This window comes from Catharus ustulatus, chromosome 2, assembly GCF_009819885.2.
Source record: "Catharus ustulatus isolate bCatUst1 chromosome 2, bCatUst1.pri.v2, whole genome shotgun sequence".
Lineage (NCBI taxonomy): Eukaryota > Metazoa > Chordata > Aves > Passeriformes > Turdidae > Catharus > Catharus ustulatus.
Window position 1 is genome coordinate 1,390,175 of NC_046222.1, and position 26,212 is coordinate 1,416,386.

The 26,212-nt window shown below is 46.9% G+C and overlaps 1 protein-coding gene across 3 annotated transcripts in view; it reads left to right on the forward strand.

Moving 5' to 3' along the window:
* The window catches only part of GDPD5 (glycerophosphodiester phosphodiesterase domain containing 5), a 91,988-nt gene that overhangs the window by 60,507 nt on the left and 5,269 nt on the right, over positions 1-26,212 (forward strand). For 2 of the 3 annotated variants that reach the window (XM_033052145.1, XM_033052146.1), the window contains exons 3-15: positions 4,585-4,688; positions 7,642-7,735; positions 8,317-8,376; positions 9,287-9,385; positions 10,598-10,691; positions 12,502-12,647; positions 16,355-16,437; positions 19,008-19,158; positions 19,527-19,745; positions 20,893-21,050; positions 22,489-22,636; positions 23,552-23,634; positions 24,785-24,799. In XM_033052145.1, the coding sequence (XP_032908036.1) occupies positions 4,585-4,688; positions 7,642-7,735; positions 8,317-8,376; positions 9,287-9,385; positions 10,598-10,691; positions 12,502-12,647; positions 16,355-16,437; positions 19,008-19,158; positions 19,527-19,745; positions 20,893-21,050; positions 22,489-22,636; positions 23,552-23,634; positions 24,785-24,799 (1,454 nt within the window). The remainder of the gene's footprint in view (positions 1-4,584; positions 4,689-7,641; positions 7,736-8,316; positions 8,377-9,286; positions 9,386-10,597; positions 10,692-12,501; positions 12,648-16,354; positions 16,438-19,007; positions 19,159-19,526; positions 19,746-20,892; positions 21,051-22,488; positions 22,637-23,551; positions 23,635-24,784; positions 24,800-26,212) is intronic. The other variant, XM_033052147.1, reaches the window with a different exon arrangement.

The window sequence follows — 26,212 nt, forward strand, 5'->3', positions numbered from 1 at the left end:
TCAAAAGCTTCTTCCTGTTCTAGTTAGATTTTTATTTAGTTATTTAATTATATTAATGAATGAACAGGAGGTTCACTGTGCTCAGGAGACAGAGGATGGGTAGGGTCCTCCACAGGAATGGAAAGCCATGAATTCCCAGAGGCACTTTGGCTTGAATAAGAGCCTTCTTCGTGGTGGATGACTGGCAGCTCCAGAAACAAGACAGTCAGCTTTCTCCTCTCCCTTTTCCCCCCCCCATTTATTTTCCCAGTTTTTTCTCCTCTTTTTCCAATTTATTTTCCCCCTCTTCCCTTTTTTGTCTTTTTTTTTTTTTCTTTTTTTTTAATTTTTAAATAAAAAGTGTGCCCTAAATCTGACTGAAATTTCTACACACCTTTAGGTTGTTTCCTCTGCCCAGTCTCAGTGGTGGCTCCTCGTGGAGTTCACAGAACCACAGAATGGTTTGGATTGGAAGAGAATTGAGGGCTCATCTCATTCCAACCCTTGACACCTTCCACCAGACCAGGTTGCTCCAAGCTGTTGATGTTCTCAGGCTCTCAGTCTTTCAAAGAAAATATCTTTAATGAGGAAGATCCATCTGCTCTGAGGTGGATCTCCTCAATTCCAAGCACCCACAGCCTCCTCCCTGTGTTTGAGGTGGAATCTTGAGGTGAGCTCTGCAGTGGTTTCAGCTGCTTTGGGAGAGCTTTGGGCACAGTGGGTTTGATGAGAGCCCAGTGCAATCCTCACCCTGGGATGTGAATCCAGGAGGGGATAGAAAATCCATCAGTTCCCCTCTGAGCTGTTCTGGGATGAACTGCAGCACGCTCCAGCAGTGGCATTTGAGCTCCTTCACAGGAAAGCTCCTGTGGATGCACATGTTGGAAGGGCCCCAGCTTCACCCACGTTGTTGGAATGTTTGCTGTGAGCTCATCCCTGTGGGAATGCAGCCCTAATCCATCCAGCACTGGAATTTCCTCAGACCCATTCCTAGTTCAAAGCAGGCTTCTCTCTTCCCAGTTCCTTGAGTAACTCTGTGTGGGCTCTGGGTGCTGGGGAGGATGCTGGAGGCGTGGGTTTGCTCAGGAAGGGCTTCTGCTGTTTCATCCCAAGGCTGGGAGATGTAGGTGGATCTCAGGGATGCTAATCCTGCTTGGGATGAGCTGCCAAGGACTCCAGCAAGCAGCACAGGTGCAGGATGGCATTTCAGGGCTGGTGTCAACTGAGGTGACTCCAGCAGCTCCAGTGGAGCAGAATCCTTCTGCTCTGTTGGCTCCATGGGCTGCCAGGGAATTGTCTGGCTCCAGCCTTGGACTTTCTTGGCTTTCATGGAGCAGACCTGGAGCCAAGAGTCTTGTACTGTCCCTGCCTCCCAGCTGGGTCCAAAGGAAGTGTGAGGGGGCAGCTGAGTTCACAGCACAGCATTTCAGCAACCTTGGTCAGTGCCAGGACCTGCCCATCCTCACAGGGAACAATTCCTTCCCAATATCCCATCCTAATCCTGCCTTGTTGTCCTGTCCCTCAATCCCTTGTCCCCAGTCCCTCTCCAGCTCTCCTGGAGCCCCTCTAGGCTCTGGAAGGGACTCTGAGGTGTCCCTGGTTCCTTCTCCTGTCCAGGTGAGCTCCCCCAGCTCTCCCAGCCTGGCTCCAGCCCTGGAGCAGCTCTGTGCCCTGCTCTGGGCTCTCTCCAGCAGCTCCAGGTCCTTGTGCTGTTGTCCCCAGGGCTGGGGCAGCTCTGCAGGTGGGGTCTCACCTGAGCTCAGGAGCAGAAGCTAAACCTGCATTGGCCCTGCAGGTTGGTTTTGGCAGAGGATCAATTTCTAGGGATCCTTCTCTAAAGAGACTTTTTTTAGAAAACCTGGATTTCCTGGGCAAAGGATTTCTTTAGTTCACAAATGGTACCACGCTGGGAGGTGTCTCCTGGCATATGTGTGATCATCTGGAATGGAATAGGTGAGAAATTCCTGTTTCTAATACAGGAGGTTTGACTGAATTGAGAAAGACCTTGTAGGAGGGGTTGGTGGGAGTGTGTGTATAGTTAAACGTCATAACATCTCCTACAGATCCTACAATAAATAAAATAAACTTCCTGAGCCTCTCTGATTTCCTGTGCCACTGCAGAAAATATTGCTTTGTCTGGCTTGGGGAGTTGCAGCAAAAGAGACTGGCAGAGACTTCAGTTAACCAAAACTAATCCCTAAATTGGAAAATCTGTCCCCTGTGATACGAATTTCAGTGCTGTTTTAAACAAGATTAAATCTTCAAGCACAAGAGTAGGTAAAATCCATGAGCCAGCATCACAGGTGAATCAAACATTGGCTTTTTTTGTGGCAAATTCCTTTAACATGTGGGTTGGGTTTTTTTCCCAAAACCCCTTAACCTGGAGTTGGTTTTGCTTCCACCTGGCATGCAGTGGGGATTGGGAATGTCCAAAAGTGGTGGAGAATGTGTGTGAAACACTGATTTATTTATTTACTTTTTATCAAGGGTTCTGTGATTTTATAGAAAACTTAAAAATCTGGCAAGCTACAACTTGGTAAAATGTCTCTGTCTCCATTAATTTCCTTTTGGGGCCCTTCTGATTGTGTCTGTTGATCACTGAATCAGAGGATGATTGGAAGGGACTTTAAAGATCAAATATTCTGAGTATTTCTGAAAGCCCACCGAGAACTGTGCCTGAAGTCACTGAAGGATGCCCTGAGATAGAAGAATTTGCCTGGGTTTTCACAAAACCAGCAAGACATGGCAAGGGCATCCTAAAGGACAGACCCAAAATAGCTTTTGGAGAGCTTGCCACAAGCTCTGCTGCTTGCATGTAAATAAGGGGGGGAAGTTATGTTTATATGTATGGGGGAAAGCTCAGAGGTTTTAAAATGTTTTCCTTGGCTTGTTTTTCAAATCAGTGTCATCCAGGGCATGAACATCAGCAAAGCTCAGCCCAGGGTGACCTTTAAAGAGCTGCAGGGTGGGATTTTTGTAGCAGTATAAAAGGTATCTAAAACCTCACTTGCCTTGGAAAAGCACAAATAAATGTGGGAAAATAACCAATATTTAACTTATATTTGCAAGGAGAGGTATTAGACCCAAATGGAGAGGGGGAAAGAAAATCCCAACAAACAGTGGGGAAATTGAGGTTTGAGATCTTGGAGATGTACAGACTGGAAGGCATCCAGAGGGAGGGGAATGGTTTGGGTTGGAAGGGACCTTAAAGCCCATCCAGTGCCACCCCACCATGGGCAGGGACACCTTCCACTATCCCAGGCTGCTCCAAGCCCTGTCCTGCCTTTGGAAAACTTCCAGGGATGGGGCAGCCATGGCTTCTCTGGGCAAAGTTAGGTGTCTTGATTTGAGTTATACAACCAAGAATTTGGGATTTCTAGCAGAAAACATCATTTTTGGCACAGTAAAAAGGAAATAATTCCAAACCTTTTTATGGCTTCCTTTTGGCTTCTCTTTCTGTGATGGAGGATACAAGGAGGAGCTGTGTCACAGGATTGGTATCCTGGGTGATGCAAAATAAAAAATAGTCAACACACAGTTAAGTAGATAACTCCAGCCCTTAGCATGGAAAAAGAGGAAAAACCTTGTAGTTTTTAGTGTTTCTATTGTCACTATATTGGTTACACTGCTTTGCATAATTAAAAAGCCAGGATAGTTTGCATAATTAAAAAGCTAGAGAAAAGAGCATTTTCCAAAGAGATCAATGTTTGCTCAGGGTCTGGAAGGGAATTATAGTGGTAGAGGTGCTCACAGTCTTTTCCAGTCTTCATCCTTCCTTGCTTATTGTGGGAAGAGAGGGTTTGTTGGAATATTTTCCATGCAGAATTTATTTCAGTGTTTTCCTTGTTGAAATGAAAATGTGGGAAGTGTTTAAGGCCAAGGAGTAAAACCAGCCAGGAGCCCATGGAAATGTTGCTGGTGAGAGGAAACTTGAAGACACAGATTGATGTCCTCGTGCTTCAGGATTTTACCCATGGTATTGGAGCAGGGGCACTGAAGAGATTTATCTGAGGGATTTCTTTTGCATGTGTGGAGTAGAACTTGAAATGTTCATGGAAGCTGAATGTTTGTGCTGGTGTGGTCTGTTTGCAAAACACTTAAAATATGTGGTGGTGGTGGTGGGAGGAATAAATGTTGGGGATGGGTGGTTTGGCTCTGCAGGATCTGAGCACCTCAGGGGAAGGAATGAGGAGTAGGAACATCCCTAATCCACTGTGTAATCTTCACCATGTGATAACTACTCACTCATTTAGGCTAAGCCCAAGGGAAGGGAAGATGCATGAGAATGGAAAAGTTAATTAAACAATTGCCTCAAAAAAACCCCCCACAAATAAACCACCTAAACAACCACCAGCAAAAAAACCTCACCAAACAAAACCCCAGCTCCCTATCAGGAAATGTCCCCTCTTTCTGACAGCTGCAGAAATGCTCTTCCAGCCCTCCATAAGATGAATCTCCATAAGTGACCCCTCTGCCCAGACCTGGGGAACAGGGCTGCATCTCCCAGGGAGCAGAGGTGCCTTTGGAAATGGCTCTTTACTCCACCTAGTCTCAGCTGGGATCAGAGGGGATCCTATTGACACTGACTTCTCTTTCCATCCGCAGTGGGAGCGCCTCTGGTTCCTCATCCTCACCTCATCCTTCTTCCTCACCCTGGTCTGGTTTTACTTTTGGTGGGAAGTTCACAATGACTACAATGAAATCAACTGGTGAGTAGAGCTTCCCTTAGGAAATTTGGTTGCCATCAACTTGGTGCAGCTCTGGATTCATCTGGATCCTTTGGATGGAGCTGTGATGATGATAAAGGGGAAATGAGGTGGGAAGTGGGACTCAAGGAGAGCTGTTTCTGCCTGATCTGTGTGCTGATGGAACGTGGCCTTGCATCTCCACTTTGTGGCTGGGTTTTTGTTTGTTTATCTTGATGGCTGGCTGGATTTGAAAGTGACTGAGCAATTTGGCTGCAACTATTCCACAAAATATCCATGGCAAAAATTCAGCCTGAAGCACATGGGTGTGGAAAATATTATACAAAGTTGGAAGGAGCTGAAAAGGAGCTTTGCAGTGGGATGTGTTGGAATTTAGGGTGTTGCCAGCTGCCTCCAGTGCTGGAAATTATTCTCTCTTTTATTATCAGCAACATCTTAAAACATTTTGACAGCACCTTGGGCTGTATTCTAACCAAACTGCTTTGACATCATCTTCTTGTCAAACATAAGATGTAAAGTGTACTTAAAAACACAGTGGGGAGCTGATCCCTTAAATAAATCATCTGCTTTAGATGCTGGAGCTGTGTGAGGGAGAGTGTTTACCAACATGGTGATGTGAGCTGGCTCCTCCCAGGAGGAAATGGGCTTTTTCTCTTTACTCACACCCACACTGTGAGAAGTGAAACCATCACCATGGCTCTGGGATATTTGTAACAGCAGCTTGATATAAATTCCTTTTTTTTAAGTGGCATTTTGTTAGCCCTCTCTTCTTCAGTTTGTACCCTCAGTAAAGGATGTGATGTGCCCCAAGTTTGCTCCAGTGCAAAACCAGCTCTGTCTGAGCTCAAAGCTGTGAAAGGGCTAAAAGCAATCCTTCAGAAATGAAGGAAAGCCCTGGGAATGCTGTGAGTGGGCACTGCAGCTGCAGTGCTGCCAAGCTTTGGGTCCCCAAATATTCTTGCAGGAATGGGGAGAGATGTGCAGGTCTGCTCTGGACTCAAGGGGCTTTTAGGATTTGACACGTCCAGATGTCACCTGCAGCCCAAAGCCCTGTCCCTGCCATGCAACCCAGTCTGGGTTGTGCCCAGCACTGGGAAAGGATTCCCTCTTGTGCACCACAGGTCTGGGAGAGGCTGTCTGGGTGGAAAACAGCATTTCAGGCCCTGCCATTCAGTGCTGAAAATGGGTCAGTGCTTTGTGTGTGCTGTAACCCCAGTTAGGTCCCTGCTGTGCACACGGGCACCAGAGGTCAAGCAGGGTTTCTGGAAAACAGCTGTGGAAAGGCTGGGTGGGAGGAGGAGAACACAGGGTGAGGTTTTAATTACAGCCATGCCAGTTCCAGGCAAGGGGGAGAAATAATTTCCATTGAGTCGTGCAGGCTGAGCCTGGCCCTCTTCCCTTGCAGCACAGCTGCATGGGCTCTGTGAAAACAGAGCAGTTTTGGGCCAGACACGGTGTGAAGGAGTTGGGAGCATCATTTTATTCCCAGCAGGGCTGGGAACCTGTTGGTGGTGAGGCACAGTGAGGTCCTGGTGTTTAGAAACAGCACCTTTGCTGTTAGGTCATTCCAGCTTGTAAGGACCAAAGGAACTATTTTGGGATTCAAACAGGCTTTAGAAGGACAAGGCAAAATTGTGGCCCAGCATGTATTGCTTCAGGCTTTTAATCTTTTTTTTTTTCCTTCCTCAAGGCTGAATATCAGTGAGGATCTTGTTAGCGAAGGTGCTTTGTGCCTCTTAAGTAAATTAAAAAAAATTGCTTCTGGCACTTCAGTTTTTGGTGTCTTGCATTATAGTTCAGATTTGCACTGTCTAAGGTTTGCACTGCACCAGAAGGCTTCACTCTAGCTCAGGCAGGCTGGGGGGGATGCTGTAATTTGTGAACCTGCCTGTGTTCCCCCTGGAGCAGGACCATAAATGCAAGTCTGTGTAGCAAATGTTTTCCTCCTTGGTTCTGGAGAAAGCTCATCTGCTCCATAACTACCATGGGCCATTTTAAAATAGCATTTTAAAACAATCATTTGCACATCAAGGGAAGGCCTGGTGCTCTCAGGGGGGCACTGAAGGGACATCAGAGCAGAAACTTAAATGATGGAGGGCTAAGGAAGCTCTGGGTGGTGGCATCAGCAAAGACTTCAGAGGAGCCCTCGTTCCTTTCTTCCTTCTTTTTTCCTAACAGCATGTCTGAATCCCTGCAGATCCCTGGTTCTGTGCTCTCTGACTCCCTGAGCAGAACCTGGACATGGGCCATGCCTGTTGAGCCCAAGGGTTTGCTTTCCAGATCCCATGGCAGAGCTTTACTCCCCCTAATACTACAGAATTACAGTCAGAGAATATCCTGAATTATATCATGGAATCCAGTTCCTGGCTCTGCCCAGGACAGCCCCAAACATCACCCCAGAGTTTGTCCAACAGACCAGAGGTTCTGGCTCATGAATGATGCTGGGTTTGGCTGCTGGGGAGGAGATTGAGTCTTTGACCTGCATTTACATAATGCAGAATTTCTGCCTGATGTGACCAAAAAAAAAAGGCACCAAGAGGCAAAAAGTCAAAAAAAAAAAAAAAGAACCCAGCCAGTTCATTGAATGAGCTGATTCCACCCTGCAACCATCCTGTCCTTTTTGTGCCAAAGGTTTTGCATGGAGATAATGTCAACCTTTATCCAAGACAATTTAGGGATGTTGTTTTGTTTTTTGTTATTTTTTGGGGTTTTTTTCCTAAAAATCCAGTGGAAGAATTTGAATCCAGGTCAGGTTTGAACTCTCAGATGCTGTAAGAAGGGTTCTGGGGTTTCTCTGCCTCTCTCTATCCAGTTAATTTCCATAAGGGATTAAAGCACTGGGTGCTTTTTTCCTGCCTGTCTCTTTTCTTGGAAGTTCTGTTTTCTAAAGTCTTGTTAGTGAAGCTGTTCTGGTGTTGAATCCCTTCTTAATCTGTCTTTCCCACTTGTCCTCCAGGTTTTTATATAACAGAATGGGATATTGGAGTGACTGGTCCATTCCAATCCTTGTAACAACTGCTGCTGGCTTTACCTACATTGCAATGTTACTGGTGAGTAGAATGAAATCCCATTTCTTGGAGCTTTGTGTGTTGGCTTTAAAAAGGCCACGAGCTTCTCAGGCCATCTACAAGTCCAGGGGATTTCTCCCAGAAGTGATTTCTCTGTCATTCTCTTGCTCTTAGCCTTAAGTTGCATAAAATTAAAAGTGGGAAATGGATGGACTTGGACCTCAGATGATCAAAAGGAAAAAGACAGATGTTCTCAGAGAGGGAATACAGCTGTTGTTTCCCACAGAATGGCCCAGTTTCAAGTTCTGGGCACAAGTGGCAGCTGTTTCCCTTCATCCCAGGACCTTCAGGGCGGTGTCCATTTGGGTGGCCACACACAGGCACTGCTTCCTGCAGCCCCAGGAGCTGTGGGCCAAGCTCTGAGCTCCCTGCACCTTGGAGGGCAAAGCCTTTCCTTCCACATCCTTGGCTTTGGAGAGGATCTGCTGGCCCATCCTGCCTCCATTCCTGCTGGCTGCCCTGGCTCCTGTGGGTGTCCCCTTGGATGGGGACATGTCCCTGCGTGCTCAGATGCTTCAGGGTGCTGCTGTGCCTCTGTCTGACTCTTGGTTTGTCCCTCCCAGATCCTGGCACTGTGTCACATAGCTGTGGGACAGCAGATGAACCTGCACTGGCTGCACAAGGTAATAAGTTATGGAATAAGTTAAAGTTCTTCTCTGAACTATACTGAATTAACTTCAAATATAGATTAAAATGTGTGGGGAAAGCTGGTATGGCAAACCACACAACTCCCTCCAGTTTTCTCTGATTCCATGCAAAGAGCTGAGGGTTGTAAGCCAGGTTGAAGATGAGTGTGAAGGGAGGAGAAGAAGAAGCAATAAATTGGAGATTTGTGTCCTGACACCTCTGTGTCCCACAGGATGGGGAATACTGTTTGCATGTACCAAAGTGGTTCTGTAAATGTTGGGAATGTGGGGTTTTATTTGCTGATCTGGGGTATTATACCTGAAATTGGCCTAGAGGAGCCCTGTGCACCTGATGTGATCTGTTCATTTCTGGGGATCCATTTTCTGCCAAGTCTCCCCCGCAGATTTTGGATCTGCAGCAGCATCCTCTGGCTCTGGCAGAACAGCAGAGGCTGAATACCAGACAGAGGCAGAGAGTGGGGAATTATTTTTAGACAGACAGCCCAGATTTTCAGTCTTTACAGCTGGAGTTATTTCCGTGGCACTTCTCAAAGGTTTGAACTTTTTACCTTCACTGTGGAGGTCACGTTTTCATTTTGACTGCTTTGCTTTGACCTCTGAGTGCTTCCACGTGAGAGGGAGGCTGGGGGTGGTCCTGAGGGGCTGGGTCTTGGTCTGTCACCCCAGTGCCACCACTGTCCTACCCAGAGTCCCTTCCCCAGCCCCAGCATCTGTTTAGGTCACAATGTGACAGCACACGAGCCCAACCTCCTTCCCCCGAGTCTTCACGCTGCTTTTTTCACACCTTTTATTCCATGCAAAGGTTTTCTCTCTCCATTTCCCAACCTATACAGTTTTTATAATAACCACAGTCTCCAGCCTGTGAATACCCTCCTATTTGTTGCAGATTGGCCTGGTGACAACCTTGATAACTACTGTGGTGACCATGTCATCGATAGCACAGCTTTGGGATGATGAGTGGGAGATGGTATTTATTTCACTGCAGGTAAGTTGTCTGCAAGGATGCTTCCCTGGGGGATGAAAGGGGTCAGTGCAGCTGAATTCCATGGGATTTAGGTATTTCTGTAGGATGGAACTCTTGTCTTCATGGTTGTCACACCCCAAATTGAAATCTTGGCAATGAGAAAATTGTTTTAAGGAAGACTTGTGGTATCCTGCAGGGCTAGAGAATATGAAAGGGAAATATGTACAGACTTAATTTCTTACAGATCTGTTCTCTGTTCCTTTTCCCCTCTTCCTCAAAAAAAAAAAAAAAAAAAAGTCCAAAAATATCCTGCTCATTTTGCTTTAGAGGTGACCACTGACGTGTATTTGGGAGTATGCAAATCTATGCAAATCTAGGGGGTGGAAATGGCATTCACACAAGTGACTAACATTTCTGAGAAGTGCTTTATTTTATTGGGGTGTTTTTAAGATTTGGGCAGGGAATTGGAGAGCAGAAACATGACTCAGATGGTGCATCTCAACTTTGTGTCATGGTGCTGCACCCTGGTGATTGATACAGTGCAGTGTGTTCAGAGAATTCCAGAAGAGTTTGGTCTGGAAGGGACCTTAAAGCCCATCCAGCGCCATCCCCTGCCATGGGCAGGGACACCTTTCACCATCTCATGGTGCTCCAAGCTCTGTCCAGCCTGGCCTTGGGCACTGCCAGGGATCCAGGGGCAGCCACAGCTGCTCTGGGCACCCTGTGCCAGCCCTCACCACCCTCATCCTGAGTTTTTTTCCTTATGTTTAGTCTGAACCTACACTATTCCAGTTTAAAACCCTTCCCTCATGTCCTACCACAGCTGACCCTAATAAAGCCTGTCCTCATTTTTCTTACAGACCCTCTTTAGGTCCTGAAAGGCCACAATGAGTTGAGCTCCCCCAGCTCTGCCAGCCTGGCTCCAGAGCAGAGGGACTCCAGCCCTTGGAGCAGCTCTGTGGCCTCCTCTGGACTCCTCCAACCCTTCTCCCAAATATCTGTGTTATTGAGGGAGAAATTCCCCTAAGAGGGGCTTAGAGCTTTCCTCCTTTCCCTTAGGAGCAGCCTGAATGCCAAAGGCAAAGGCAGGGTTTGGAAGAAGCAATGGCCAAAACAGCTGCAGGAGGCTGATGCAGGAGCCATGCAGAACCCACCTGGAAATGAAACCTGCAAAACCAACGGTGCTGGGCTGTCTTTAATCCCATTTTCCTCTCCTGTTCTTGTGCCCTGCAGGCCACAGCCCCTTTCCTGCACATAGGAGCCCTGGCAGCTGTCACAGCACTGTCGTGGTTGGTGGCGGGGCAGTTTGCACGGACAGAGAAAGCCAGTGAGTACCTCCTGTGTCCCTGCAGGGTGGCACTGATTGCTCCACTTGGTTCTCCTTTTCCCCCTTTTTCTCTTTTCTCCCCTTTGTTTCTTTTTTTTCCCCTCCCTTTTCCTCATTTTTCCCTTTTCCTTTTTTTTTTTTAATTTTTAATAAGCCAGGAAGTTGTTTTCCTTCTCTGTTTCTGTTCCTGGATTGTTTTGTTTGTTTTTAAGAAAAAACACTGGTATCTCTTGATCTTAAGATCATTTCAGACTCATTTGACTTGTGGAAGGCAGATTACCTGGATGAGTTTACAGGTTTCTTGGTGCAGAGATGGTGGTGTTAGAAACAGAAGAGAAGAACCTACACATCTGTGAAAACCTACAGCCACTTTTAATGGAAAATAGGATTTCCATCCTTTGGAAATATCAGGAGCAGCAGCAGACCTTGGTGCAAGCCTATTCTTGCCATTTCTTTGTGGCAGTTTGGCTTTTTTCTGAGCAGATTTTTATGTTTTTTTGTTCTGAATTTTCAGAGTCTGTTGTCTGAGTTCTGTGTCTGCCTGGAGGTTTGGGTGCTGGTGACACCTTTGAGGTGCAGGACACAGCAGGAGGTCCCTTAGCAAGGTGTCATTGAGTTCCTTGAGTACTCTGTGAGTGATTGACATCTCTGCCAGAGAGGAGGAGAAAATCCCTGGCAGAGTTCCTGGATTTACTTTCTGGCTTGTGGGAACATGTGTCAATAAGCCCATTAGATGCTGGAAGCAAAAAGGAGACTATTTATGAGTGAAACCAGATCACTCGTGGCCAGGAGCAGAGCTGGGTTGTTCTGTCCTTCCCTTAAAAAAAATAAAAAAAACAACCACCTTCTCTATCTTGCATTCATTTCAAATATTTGTTTTAAGGGGCTTGGTTTTGGTTTTTTATTTTTTGAGGGTTTTTTTTGTGGGGGGATTGTATGAGGGTTTTTGTTTTTGTTTTCTTTTTGGGGGGAGGTTATCCCTTGAGTTCCAAAGCCTTAGTGAGTTTGCAAAATAAATAATAACTAAAAAATCAAGTCTTTTTCTCTAAGATCTGTGGCTTCAAGTGGCTCCACATATCCTAGGAGTTCAAAGGTGCCTGTTGTTTTTTATAAGGAACACACATCTGTGGCGCACAGGGGGTGATTCTGTTGCTCTGTCAGCACCTTCCAGAGATTCCCAGGGAGTCTGGGCTTGGTGGGAAGTCACTGATAGATGGAATTGGGAGCTGATGGGTGGCATGAGAGGCAGTACTGCTCATCTGGGCCCGAGCACTGCAGCTCCATAACAGCCCAGGGATTTATTTAAACATCTCCAGCTTGATCAGCAAAACATTATTCCAATTTTTCTGGTGGAAATCTCAAGGCAGAAGCAGCTGAAGTGGCTTTGCCCTGACTCAAGTGGGTGGTGCTGGTGAGCCACCAATATAAACTTTAAATGCACTGATGTGGTGCCATGGCTTATTTTTAGCTATGTGTGACTGGTGAATTATTTCTCTTGTCAGGCAGGGCAAAATTTGGTGCTGTCCCACCCAAAGGGTGGAAATGCCAACAATGTTTTGAGCTACATTTCTGGGAGTTTAAGCAATTCACTTAACTTACTGTTTCCCCAATACAAAATGGAGTGAAAACCTCCTTGAGGACTTGTTTTTTTTTTAATATGTTTTTCCCTAAACACAGAGCTGTGCTCTTACACTAGAGGCACTGACAGTGGATCAGAGGAAGGACAGAGCTGTCTTGCCTTTGCTCCTGTGCATGAGGAGGGCAGGGCCAGCATTTTCACCAGCTCTTTGTCTCTCTCTCTCCATCCCAGCTTCCCAGATGCTGATGTTCTCTGCATACCTGGCAGTTGTAGTTGCACTTTACCTCGTTCCCCTCACCATCTCCTCCCCCTGCATCATGGAGAAGAAGGCCCTGGGACCCAAGCCAGCCATCCTGGGGCACCGAGGGGCCCCCATGGTGAGTGCTGATGCCAGGGGCAAAGGGGCTGCTGGACCTGGCAGTCTCCAGGCAGTGGGTGCAACAAATACAAATTTGAGGCATTCCTTCTGCCTAGGATTACTGGGGAGGTAAAGCAGGGCTTGAGCCCTGAGTCCAGTGACACTCCAGCTGTTTGAGATAAAAAAAGGGGCAATTCCTGCCTTGCTCAGGCTGCTTTGTGCCATCACATTCTTTTGGCTGCTGGTTTTCATAGAATTGTGGAATCCTTCCCTTTATCTTCTCTTAGGTACCCAAACATTGCCACCATCTGTTTGGGGTGGCTTTGTTTTTTCAGGCTCCTAAAGAGCTTTGGTTTGCATTGCCTGTGCAGGTGAAATCAAGAAGCATTTCTTTGCTGCACCCCTTCTTTACATATTAAAAATAAGAGCAGTTAACCTGGCTGCTGGCCTGATTGATAGCAGCAAACACTCACAATAAACATCTCCTGCCAGAGCAGGAGAAAGGCTTGTCTGGGAAATAAATCTGTGTCAGGTCAGGTCGTCCTTCATTAAATCAAGCTTCAGCTTTCTTGTGTGGGCAGTACAATAATGAGGTCTCATCTCCTGTATCAAGTTATTAAGTCCCTAATGGCTTTTGTTTATGAGTTTATCCTCTTGCCCATTGTAGGGTTGGTTTTTTTTCCTCTTTGTTTTATGCTTTTTCACTTCCTTTCAGTCTGGTGTAGGAATTTACTGAAAATTTGGGTCACAGAATTCCAGAATGGTTTGGGTGAGAAGGGACCTTGAAGACCATTCTAACCCCCTGCCAATTTATCTCTAAAATATGGGGATTAAAAATATGTTTTATTTTATGTTTTAAACAGAACTCTGACTGCCTTGGAGTGTTACTCACCTGGCATGATGGGACACTAATGCTGAAATCCAATGGGCTGGCAGATCCCATGCTAAGCCCCACACTGGGAACTTCCAAAGGGCATCCTTTTACACAAAACAATATTCAGTTTCTTAGGTATCACTCTAATCTTGCCTTGTGAGACTTTTTTTGTCCAGTTTGTGGCTCAGAAGGAAATTAACACTGGAAAGGAGAGATAAAGAAGAAAAAATTAACTAAAAATAAACTAAAATGATGGCCATATTTCCAAAAGGACAAGAAAATACCCTTAAATCTTGTTGATTTAATCATAGAATCCCAGAATGGTTTGGGCTGAAAGGGACCTTAAAAACCACCTTGTTCCAACCCCTTGCCATGGCCAGAGACACTTTCCCCTAGAGCAGCCAGAGGTTTGCAGTGGCTGCAATTAGTTTGGAATAAAATTTGGTTCATCCATCCAGACTTCTTCATTAACCTCCCCAACAAATGATGCCACGAGTTTCTTTTTTAAGCCCTGGCTAATTAAGGAAAAACACAATGTGGTGATGCCCAGCTGCAGCCAGGTTGTGCTGCTCTAACACAGTTTCATAATCTTCTTTAAGGAAGGTCCCCGAAGCTCCTGACTCTGTTTGAATCATTTGCAGTGGATTTCTAAGCACAAAAATAACCAAAATGAGTTAATCCACAGTAATTTTCTAGAAATTACTTGCTGTGTCTCTGCAGTAGGAAGAAATGAATAGTAGCTTGATTTTTGCAGGGGATGAGGAGAGGAGGAAGAGATTCTAGAAATCCTGTGCTGGGTCTGTCTGGCTCTCTGTACGTGGGCACGTTTTATAAAAGAGAGGAGCTTTGGAAATCATTGCTTTGTGCCCCAAAGTTTCTTTCCCTTAAGGAATTGTTTCTATGCCTTGTTATAAACCTGGGTTTAGGTTTTAGACATAGCATGCCTGAATTTATTGTACCAAGCAGGTATCCCTGAGTGATGTCAGGGGTGTCAGTGGCTCGTTCAGAGGTCCAGCAGCCGTGGAGGGCAGGTTTTGGGTCCAGGATGGAGAGGCAATTATTTGTGTCAGGGTGACAGGCTGGGGACTCACCACATGCTGACAGGGAGATCTGTCTTTGCCTGAAGGGCTCTAATCAGAGAATCACAGGATGGTTTGGGTTTGAAGGGACCTTGAAGCTCATCTCATTCCTCTGCTCTGGAATGGGCAGGGACACCTTCCCTATCCCAGGCTGCTCCAAGCCCTGCCCAACCTTGGACACTTCCAGGGATCCAGGGGCAGCCACAGCTCCTCTGGGGAACCTGTCCCATGGCCTCCCCACGCTCACAGGGAATAATTCCATGCTATCCATCCATCCCTGCCCTCTGGCACTGTGTCCTGTCCCTATCTGCCTGTGTAAAATGTGCTCTCCTTTTTTCCAGTCCCCCTTTAAGTACTGCAAGGCTGCAGTGAGGTCTCACTGGGAGGCTCTGAGATTTCTCCAGGCTGAACCACCCCTGCTCTCCCAGCCTGTCCTTGTAGGAGAGGTTTTTATGGGAGGGTGGCTGCAAAAGCAAACACTGAGTGTAGAGAGAGGATTTTCACCTCGCAGAAACCGGAGCTATTTGGGAAGGAACACCCGAGCTGGTGACAGCAACCCAGGGCGATGTGAGCAAGCCTGGCTGGGATTCTCCAGCTCCTTGTGGCTGCTGCTCCCTGCTGACAGCTCTGGGAATGTTTGGGGAGCTCCTCTTGGAGCTCGACCTTGGGTGACCCAGCACAGGGCTGTGCGCTGGGGGTGTCGCCTCTGCCTTCGCCTAAACAAGTCTGGCTTTGATTGGGAGCTGGTTTAGGAAGATAATGTGGCTCTGTGCTGCCTTTGTTGAGCAAACATAAAAATGAACTTGTATTGATGTGCGGCTGGAGCCAGAGGAATTCAGTGCTGAGATACCAGCGCTGGGGGAAGGCTGGTGCTGACATTTGCAAGGATTGTTTTACCCCAAAGCTCTGCTGACCTGTGGAGAGATCAGAAGAAAATGTCACTTACAGCCACCCGAAGTGCTTGAGCAAGCTTTTGTATTTGTTTTTGTTATTTTATTATTGTATCTTGCTTGTATAGTGCCATTAGGCCTTTGCCCTTAATTATTCCTCTTTGCAGTCCCTGAGTAAGTCATGGGATGTGAGTGCTCATTGTGTCCTGGTAGAACTGGTCCTGGTGGTGGAAAAACAGGATGTTACAGGTGTTCTAAACCTGAAAAAAACGTGGGGAAAAAAGTAATTTATTTTTTAAAAATAACTTTATTTTGATGTGATTCAGTGCAGAAAACCTGCCAGGTTTTCTTTCTCTAGTTGTCAATATTTTTTTTCTGGTCTGGCTGTTGTTGTTTTGGGAGTAGCTATACTGTACTGCTTTTGTAGAACAGCAAGGTATTTGTCCTCACACCATTTTTATTTTAAACAAACCCTAATTCTGTACCATCTGCTCCATTCAACAGCAAGGAATTTCAAGTAAAATCTCAGTCCTTCTCTGGTTGCCACAGGGATACATTTTCTAGGCTTAAGACTATTTTTCAATGTGTTGGTAAAACTAACTAGAACATTTGTTATTAGAGAAATTGATTTTTAGACTAATAATTGACTTTGTGGAATGAGTAGAAGTGGGAGTAAAACGTATCTTACAGACTGTGTAGTCTAGTTGTTCTCTGTGGTATGGAAGAGACAGGAATTTTTGGGCACAGATAGATGTGGAATAATAACACTGATATCTCCAAACCCTTCTCCCAGCATCCTTGCTGACACTGCTTTGTAAACTTCCCTCGTGCTACTGATCTCCCATTGCTTTTTTTTGTGTGTGTGTGTGTGTTTTCCTGACAGCTGGCACCAGAAAACACTCTGATGTCCTTCCAGAAGGCAGTGGAGCAGAAGGTGTATGGAGTCCAGGCTGATGTGGTGTTGAGGTAGGTCAGTGGCTGCTCTGAGCCTGCCTGTGGATAACCTGAGCCAGGAATTTGACTTCTTCTGGGATGCCCCAGGTGCTGACAGAGAAGAGATTACAGTTTGACTTTGTTGCACAGGAGAGTTTTCACCAACCTTGAAAAGCCATCCCAAGAATACAGCAGGAGGAAGCTCTTCCTTTCCCTTACATGGCATTAATCTTTAGGGAAGGAGGAAGCTGGTGACTGTCAGAGAGTCATTCCTGGCTGGCAAATCTTGAGCTGAGTGGACAAAACCAATTAGAATTTAGAGAGGGTTATTTCCAGAGCTGTGCTTTGCTCCAGGAGTTTGATAGTTCCTTATTATTCCTTAATGTTCCTGGTCCCAGTTTGTCCCAGTACCACTTACAAACACAAGAAAGACTCAAAGCAGATTTTTTTTTCTCTGACTGCTTTGGAGGTACATGCTGATGGACAGATATTTTTTCCTGGTAGAAGGAAGTTTTATTTTTTCATTGTTTACTTTTTGCTTTGCATGATTTTTTTTTGTTTGTTTTTTGAGATAAAATTATTTAAAACAGAAGGAATGATTTAAAAATGGAAGGAATTTCTTCCCATCAGTGAGTGGAAGGTCACTGGAAGGATGGAGTATGAATGGGGATGTGTTTTATACAATTCTTGATTTTTCCAAAATGAGTTCATCAGCTGTTGTGAGGGGACAGGTACTTGAGTGTCCAGCTCCCAGATGAGCACTTGGCTCCTGTGGCTGAATCCACTAACACTGGCCAAGGAGAAGGGTGGGCTTTGGGAGGAGGAGAGCTGGAAAAGCCCCAAGATCCCTCCCCACTGCCATCCCAGAGGAGCACTCCAGGCTTCAACAATGCCTTTGATGGCTCAATTTCCTCAGCCTTCTCCAGGACACCCAAGTGCCTTCAGAAAAAGAGGATTCCAGTGACTTTCAGACTGAAAAGTGGGATATTGGTGCAGCTGGCAGCACAACAGCCCTTGCTGTCCTCACCCTTCAGGGGGATGCTCTTCTTACCTCTGGCTGGGTGGGTCCATCCCTCCTGGAATATTTCCATGTTCTTCTGGACATGTATCAGCATGGGTGGGCAGCTGGGACACACACTCAGAGCCATATCATCCTGCTCCACACCTATTCCACATCCCAAACTAGTTGAAATCCAGCTTTAGTCCATGCAGCGGGAGCCTGGAATTGCTGCCTGCTCCTCTCTCTCTTCCACCCCCCCCCCCACATCTCTTCTTCTAAAGCTCTGATTCCTGTCTCTGAATCAAACCTGGGTCTGCCAAGACACTGTGGTTAGCCCTGAGTGGTGCTGGGTGACTCCACGAGGGAAGGATTGGAAAGGAGGGAGCAAATGTCAAGTGCCCTGCAGGACTTCTGCACTGTGGTTAAGGCTTAGCAGTGCTCTGCTCTTCTTTGAGATGTTAAACTCAAGCTCCTGGCTCTTTGTAACACTCCACAGTTGCCTAGCATTTTTAAAAATTATTTTATTTTTAACTGTATTTATTAAACTCTTTCTGACTGCAGCACTACGGGATTGCCGTGTCAGCAGGTTGCTTTGGGCTGGGGGAAGGAGTTGGCACAGCTCAGGCCAGAAATAGCAAATAAAGATGCCAGTGACCTTTGTGAGAAGGGACTTCTGAGGGCAGTGGTAAAGCTGAGGCAACATTTGCTCCATCCTCTAAAATTGGGTTTCATTTTCCCTCTGGGAAATAGCTCTGGGTTGTCTCCTAATTCAAATGAGATTAGTCATTTCACCCCAGAAATGACAAATCTTTTTTCAGACTTTTTCTGAGTCTACTGTTAGGAGCATGGGCTCCTTGCTTTGGCAAAGCCCTGGGTTTGTCCTGATTTCTGGGTGCAGACAGCTGTTCCCCTGCATTTGATAAAAACTGTCACTAACCTGTGTGGTTTTAACATGGATATGGTCACAGAAAATTGAGTGGAAGAAAGTTTAAAGGGTTTTTATGCTTTCCAGAACCATTATTCTGTAATATCCAGATGACTGTAAAACCCCAGGGCATGCATTTGGCTGCTTAGTTTCATCTGAGAGGTGTAGACTTGTTTTTTTTTTTAGTTTTTGTAAGCATGAACTTAACTGCTGCGGGCATGAAACCAGTTTTCAATTTCAGAGCATTTTTGGTAGTTTGGAAGCCTTGCATCTTGCTGAAAGCCTGATGTTCACATATAGTCTGAGAGGCTTTGAAAATTTCCTTCCTGATCTGCTGTGAACAGTTTGAGGAGAGTTTGTGTGTGTCAGTGCGTCCAGGGAAACCTCTGATGTTTTTGGGAGCTGCAGAAGCTGAGGAAGGAAGCTTTGATGAGCGTTCAGGGTGGGTGTTCTTGTGGAAGGCACCTGAGTTTGAAATTTTTGAGGGGATAATGGGGAGAAGTAGATGAGGCATGGACAGCTGCCAACATCCAGCAGGTATCTAAGAGAGATTTTCCTCTTGAGGATGCCGGGGATGTTTTAGGCTGGTTGAGACCTTCACGAGGATTTTGATGCAAGAGAGGCTGGAGTGGGAAGGGGATTTCTCTCCTCCACCTGTAACAGGGTGTGTGTTTGCAGCTATGATGGGGTGCCCTTTCTGATGCATGACAAGACTCTCAGGAGAACAACAAACGTGGAGGAGGTGTTTCCAGAGCGGGCCTACGAGCACTCCTCCATGTTCAACTGGACTGACCTGGAAAAGCTCAACGCCGGAGAGTGGTTCCTGCAGGTGGGTGCCATGGGATCACACTTGTGCCCAGCTCCTCCTGGAGGGTGAAAGGTGCAGATCCATCTCCTTGTTGATGTGGTGCTGCTGGACCATGTTTAGTTCAGTCTCTACTACACTTAAGCTTGGTCTAAGCCATGTTGTCTTTCTGTGGGGCCTCAAGCCTGGCTGACAGCACAAAGAACTTCAAGATCCCTGGAAGGTGAATGTGATTATAAAAAAAGACAGAAAAAACCAGAGTGTTATACACTGTTCCTCTCTTTTTTAAAATTTAATTTTGGGACAATAATCTCCATGAAGTAAAAGTAAGAAGGTCAGCCTTTGCACTGGGGGAGTCCTGTCAGTAATCCTGGGATGTGCTTTGCTTTCAGAATGACCCTTTCTGGACAGCAGGGTCTTTCTCTAGGGCTGACTACTTGGAGGCTGCCAACCAGTCAGTCTGCAAGCTGGAAGATATGCTGGAGGTGATCAAGGACAACACATCCCTCATCCTGAACTTCCAGGACCTGCCAGCAGCTCATCCCTACTACAGCACCTACATCAACATCACCCTGGAAACCATCCTGGCGTCGGGAATTCAGCAGCAGGCTGTGAGTTCTGTGGGGGTGGGGATATTCCCAAAATTCTTTATGGTTTCCATGAATCCTGGTGTGTCTCCAGTGGGGCATCACTGGAAGTTGTGCCAGTGGTCACAGAGGTTGGAGTGGAGCCCCTGGGACAGCTCAGGAGATGTTCTCTCTGGGTATAAGGAAATTGGTTCTCCTGCTGGTTTTCTTGAAGCCCTCACTAAGGCCACAACAGAGATGGAGATGAAGAGCAAGAGAAAAAAAGTTAAAACACAGATGTGGGGATGTGAAGGGGAATTTCTCCCTCAGGTTTTTGGTTCCCTATTGAAAATGCATGTAGCTTCAGTGCTGCTCTGATGCTTTGGTAGGTAAGTGTCACTGAGTTATTAAGGCTGGCTGGGGCTTGGAGCAGCCTGGTCTACCAGCCTGGAATGGCAAGGAATTGGGATGTTGGGACTCTGAAGACTGGGAGTTTTGAACTTTCTGACCCAAAAGAGCAGTGCTTTTACTTTGGAGAAGGCTTCCAAATTTGAATGATAGAGTTAAAGTCATGGGTGTGTCATTAATATAGAAGTGTAATTTCACATGGTGAAGGGTTTTGAATTTGGAGTTTTACAATATAGTAACAGGTATGGGACAAGATGGATATTCTGGGGCATTGTCTTTCTTCCTTCTTGTTCTTCATGATTTCAGGTGGTAGCTCTTGGTTGGATAGTCAGTACCACAGTGCAGGTCACAGGTGTTTGGTTATTGAGTCAAAAGTATAAATAATAGAGATGTTAAGCTTTTAATTGGATAGTTAGGTTTGAAAGATCTTGTAACTAGCTAGATTCACCTCCATTTTCTCTTTTTTGGCTTGGTAGGTAGAAGTGCTGAAGAACTCTCTGTACTTTAGATAAGATTTAATAAACAGCCAAGTCCGAACAAGAAATCCATTTCTTGGGCATTCAGTCCTGACTCTGAGTGAAGGCAGAAGAAAAAAGCTAACCACTGTTAAAGGTCCCTTTCTACCCAAACCACTCTATGATTCAATGATCCACTTTACCTCTTGCAGCTGAGCTGTTGATTTGACAGCTTTGGAACGGTGGTGTGAGCTCAGGGAATTCGTGCCCTCAGGGAATTCAGGTTTGGGGCTGGCCATAATCTGTGCCCTGCCTTGCTCCCCCCACAGGTGATGTGGCTGCCAGACACGGAGAGGCAGCTGGTCAGACAGGTGGCTCCGGGTTTCCAGCAGACTTCTGGGCTAAAGCTGGACGCAGAGCGCCTGAGGGAGAAGGGCATCGTGAAGCTCAACCTGCGCTACACCAAGGTCACCAGCGAGGATGTCAGGTACTGCCCTCTGGGAGAGCCCTCAGCATCCTCTCCTGAGCATCCCAGCCTGCCTGGCTGCACAGAGGGATCTTTCCAGATGGATTTGCTCTTGAAAGCTTGAGCTGTGCCAGCTTTTCCCTAGCCATCATCCAGAATCCAGGCTGCTTCTGGGATTGCACAGCTGCTTCTGACATCTTACATGCTGTCTCAGGATATGATGAGCCTCTTTCAAATACAAATGTATGAATTGACTGATTCTTAGTACACTCATAGCTCTGGGAAAAAGTGAAGGCCTCTCACTCTGAGTTCCCTCTGAGTGCTGCTTCATCCTCATTAGCAGCTGCCCTTTGCTTCCGTTCGTCTGCTGCTGGCACAGAATTTTGATTAGCCCAAAGTCTGGAAATGCTTTCAGAAATTTCTCTTTGCAGAAAGAGAAACTCCTGTCCTGTATCATCAGTTTAGACTGATTAGCTCTTCTCTGTAATGATGCTGGCACAGCAAGGTGTTCCTGACCTGCCTGAGCCTGTGTGTGCACTGTGTGATGTTCTAGCTCCCAGCTTTGCCCCTTTCTCAGGGAGGGCACATTGTTTCTAGTAGGGCCTTTTCTGGTTTTTAAAATTTAAATTAAGCAGGTTTGCAGAAGAGAATTATCTCCAAATGAGCTGTCTGTCTGCATGTTAGAGCTGAAGTAGGGAGGAACTGAGCCTGGAGCTGTTTGAGAGCATGGCCCTGTTTGGGGTGATCCTGCTGTGTCTTTCCACGGCTGCCAGCAGTCAGTCCAGATGTCCCTGTCCTGCATTGTGACCTTCCACCAAAGTGTTCTACCAGTGTTAAACTGCAGGGATTAATCTGTGCTGCCCCTGTGAGGGAGATTGTTGATGCTTCTCCTTCATAGATAAGGAAATAGAGGAGTTGATGTGAATTATCTGGGTACCAGGTAATGGCCAGTGCTTGGTGTGCTGCTGGTGGCTCCTGGACCCCAGCTGGCAGTTCTGGCTGCTTGGAAAATGACCTCGGGAGACTGGGAGCTGTAACTCCACAATTGTCCCCAAAACAAGGGCATGGAAGTTGTAGGAATTGATGTTGGAGACAGGTCTGTCAGCGTTTAATTAAGCAAATTGCCCCTGAAATGTTACAGGCGTCTGAGCAGATGCTGATTTCGCATTAGCACGATGAGATGGTTGTTCCAGAAACACACCATGCCCATCATTCCTGGGGAGGCATCTGAGATGGTCTGTGGCCTGTGCCAGACAGCAGCCAAGAGGTGAGGAAAGCTGCCAGGATCAAACCATTGGCTTGTAGTGTCCTTGGGTTGCTCACAAAACGCCCACGCCCAGTTAAAAACTCCGATCTCACACAGTTCAAATAAACCATCCTGTGGCTGATGGCAAGAGCTCTCCTCTTGGAGATGAGGTTTGGTGGGGTCCTGCACATCACCCTGTGTGTGCCTTGGCAGGGACTACACCATGGCCAACCTGAGTGTGAACCTGTACACGGTGAACGAGCCCTGGCTGTTCTCCATCCTGTGGTGCGCCGGCGTCCCCTCGGTCACCTCCGACAGCTCCCACGTCCTCCAAAAGGTGCCTTTCCCCATCTGGCTCATGGTAAGCACCCCCCTGCCTCAGGCTGGGAGCCTCTGGGAGGGGGAAATGCAGTGGGGTGGGTGTAGAGGTGAGAGATTTTCCACTGAGGTTTGGTTGGGCTTGAGGGTTTTCCTCTCTGTACAGCTGAGCCCTGAGAGGGTAATGAATTGATGTTCCTCTTGCACAATGCCATCAGTTTGGGTGGAACCCTTGAAGATTGCATTGCATCCCCTGTTTAACCCAAGTGATTTTCCCTCTGAGGGAAGAACACCTTTGCAGAGCTGCTGAGCAGCTCTTAAGAACTGCAGGAGAAGCAGGCATACAGGTGAGCCAGCAAACCAAACTGTGTCTTGGCCAGGTTGTAAAATTAGATTTTTACCTGTTCTGAATCCCAAACTGAGGGCAGGTTTTACCTCTCTCTGCCCCATTGCTGGACAAGAATAAGTAGAGAGCCAATGATGATGGCTCTGCTGGGCTCAGCTGGTGTGATGACCACTTAGACTGGAACTGTAACCAGACCAACCACAAATAGCACTTTTGGCATGGGGCTGTGCCTGAAAGGTCCCATCTGCACTTAAAATGGACCCTGCATGGATATATTTCCCTGTTTTCCCCCAGACTTGGACTGCCAAACAGCATCTTGCCCTCACCCTGAGGTACAGCTGAGATAGGAAACTTTCAGCCCAGAGAGCTCTGAGAAAATGTCAGCACACAAAAGGAGGGAGAGTTTCAAATTGTTCCTGTTTGCAGTTTTCCCTGATGGTTTTGGATGACAGCCTGGCATTAGGAAGGTCATAAATGTTGTGATTTATACCTAACCCCTGCAGCTCTGTGCTTTTCTTGCTCCTTGGTGGTAACTCCAGCCGTGTGTGGTCTCCCTGTGATTGCACAAACCCAAATAAGATTTAAGGTCTGCTTCTGTTTTCTGTATTGCAGCCTCCAGAGGAGTACCACCTAATCTGGATCACGTCTGATCTCATTTCATTTCTCGTAATTGTAGGAGTTTTTATATTCCAGAAGTAAGTTTGTTACAGCTCTGCTCTTGTGTGTTTGTGACCTGTGTTTGTCCAGATTGTCGGGTGGAGATGGGAAAGAGGAGTGCCCTGAGCCTCAGTTCTTGGATTGCAATAGCAGGGGAAATAATTATTTAAAAATCCTTGCATACAATAATTCCACTCCCAAGATGGGATGGAGAACTGGATTCACCTTTTAAGAACAAGAGATCACAAATTGGTAGTGTCAGATACCTTGCTTTGCTCCTGAAATATGTGGAAGAGAAACTGTAAATGCTTTAGGGAAATGGATGTTGAGAATGATACTACAGTCTTTAAAGGGATTTTGAGATTCCACCATTACAGTGTTCAAAAAGAACACGTTAGTTTGCTTACATCAGTTTGCTCCTGTTTGGAAGTAGAAATATTATGGAATCATGGAGTGGTTTGGGTTGGAAGGGACCTTAAAGATCATTTACTTCCAACACCCCTGCCACAGGCAGGGAGTCGCTGTGGGAAGGGTTATGATCCTGCAAATCAAATCAGTTGCTTAGTTAGAAAGGAGGAGGAACTCTACTCCAGAAGTTGGACTTTGCTGCAGCAAAGGGCTTGCTCTTCCAAGATGTTCCCTGATGTTCCAGTTTCTCCACCACATAAAAGAATTGCTACCAGGGTTGAGGATATGCCAAAACTGAAACAGAGCAGGATTGCCCAGCTACCACCTGCTGATGTGGTTCAGCTCTGGGGAACGGGGCTTGGCATTTGGCATATTCAGGTTGATTTTTTTGGTTGGTTGGTGTTTTTGGTTGGTGTTTTTGGTTGGTTGGTTTGGTTGTTTTGTTTTTCCTTCCCCAAGTCCTTTTTGGGGCAAACCAGAGCTGCTTCCTTCATGCAAGGATGAGGGGGTGGGAGGGAGCAGAGGCACTGCTTTGATGTGCTTGTCCTCTGTCCTCTGCATGGCTTCTCTCTCCTCCGTAGCCGTGGGAGGGACTGCTCCTGCTCTTCTGCTCCAGCCCCAGGGACAGGACCGTGGCAGCCTCTGCAGAGGGGAAATACCAACTGTGATGACTTCTAACTAACCTTTTTTTGCCTCTTTGCCTTGTTTATTTTCTTACTGCTCTGACTGTTGTGCATGTTCCTCCTCTTTCTCTCTCTGCTGCATTCTGGCATCTCACAGCTATCACATGATCAGGTAATTCTGGTGCTTCCCTCCTCTTTCTCTTTTTCATTCAGCCTTCCTTTCTCTCTTTCTTTCTCCCTCTCTGCTATGGCTTCACTGCAGATGGACAGGGTAGGATGCAGCTTTTCTGGTGTTTCCCAACATCTGGCTCCAGGAGGGGACCAGGAGGGTTTGAACATTGCATAGTCTGTAGCCATGAGCACCATGGAAGTCTGATGCTGAAGCCAGTGGATGTTTTGAAGGCAATCTGACCTTCTGTTGCAGTGATCTGGGTCACTGCCTTTTAAAACAGCCCAGTTCTGAGGTCCTGGGGCACCTTGTAATTGGGAGATTCCCAGAGGATGTAATGCTTTCTCTGTGGAAATAATCCCATGCAAAATATCCCCTTCCATATCCCTGTATTTACCAGAGATGTTTGAGACCAGCCTCTATCCTAAAGAAAATCGTAGAATCTCTTCAATTATATGAGGTAGCACTTCTCTAATTAATTCTCTGAATTAATCATCAGTTGCTGCCCTCAGCGCTTGGGATCTTCCCGAGTTGCACCACTGTGAAACTGGGAACAGAGTGTGGAAACGCAGAGCACTGCAGTAGGGGAGGGAATTGCTGGATTTGAAAGTCAGAATTCCAGGTTCCTCCCGGTTGTGGCCCTTCCCTCAGCAGCCATTCCCATCCCTTTGGAGGGAAGTGCCATCACTTGTCTGCACTAAAGCCTTTGCCACTTCCCTACTGGGACCAAACTGCTCCCGTCTCCTTCTCCTGCTCGTGCTCTGTGCCATGGGCTTGTATTCCTGAGGATCTGGTTGCCCACTGACCCCTGCAGGTGTCCATCAGGTGCTCAGGTGTTACAGCACTCCCCAAAGCAGGGCTGGGCTGAGCCCTCCTGTGGGTGCAGGGAGGTGGGGTGGGCTCCCCTTCCCGCTCCCCCTGGCTCGTGGATGAGGAGAAGGCAGCCTGGAGGAGCTGGGCAGGCTGGAGGCAGGAGCAGGCACAGCAGGGGGACTCTGCAGCTGGCTTGGCTCTGTGCTTGCTCCATCTCACCCACCTCAGTGCCCATCAACCCCATTTTTCCCTCGACCTGCCCCTCTCCCACCCCCTTCCCATGGCATTGAGCATCTCCTGTCCCACCCCAGGGTCTGGCCGTGGCCCTAACCCGGTGTATGCTGTCTCTGTGTTGTTGTCCCAGTATTTTTTAGTCTGTTCCCACCCCGTGTCCGTCTGGTCTGCTCTGACGCCAGCCTCCCAGAACAGGACCTTCCTGCTGTCTCTCTGGCCTTTTTGCACGCTGCTGTCCCAAACCTGGTCCATCACAACAGAGTCCAAGGGGGTAGGAGAGGTGCTGTTTTCTATTCAACCAGCTTTTTGGAGACCCTGAGGCTTCTGAGCACAGCACAGAGTGTTTCACATGGTGTTGGTTGGAGGTGC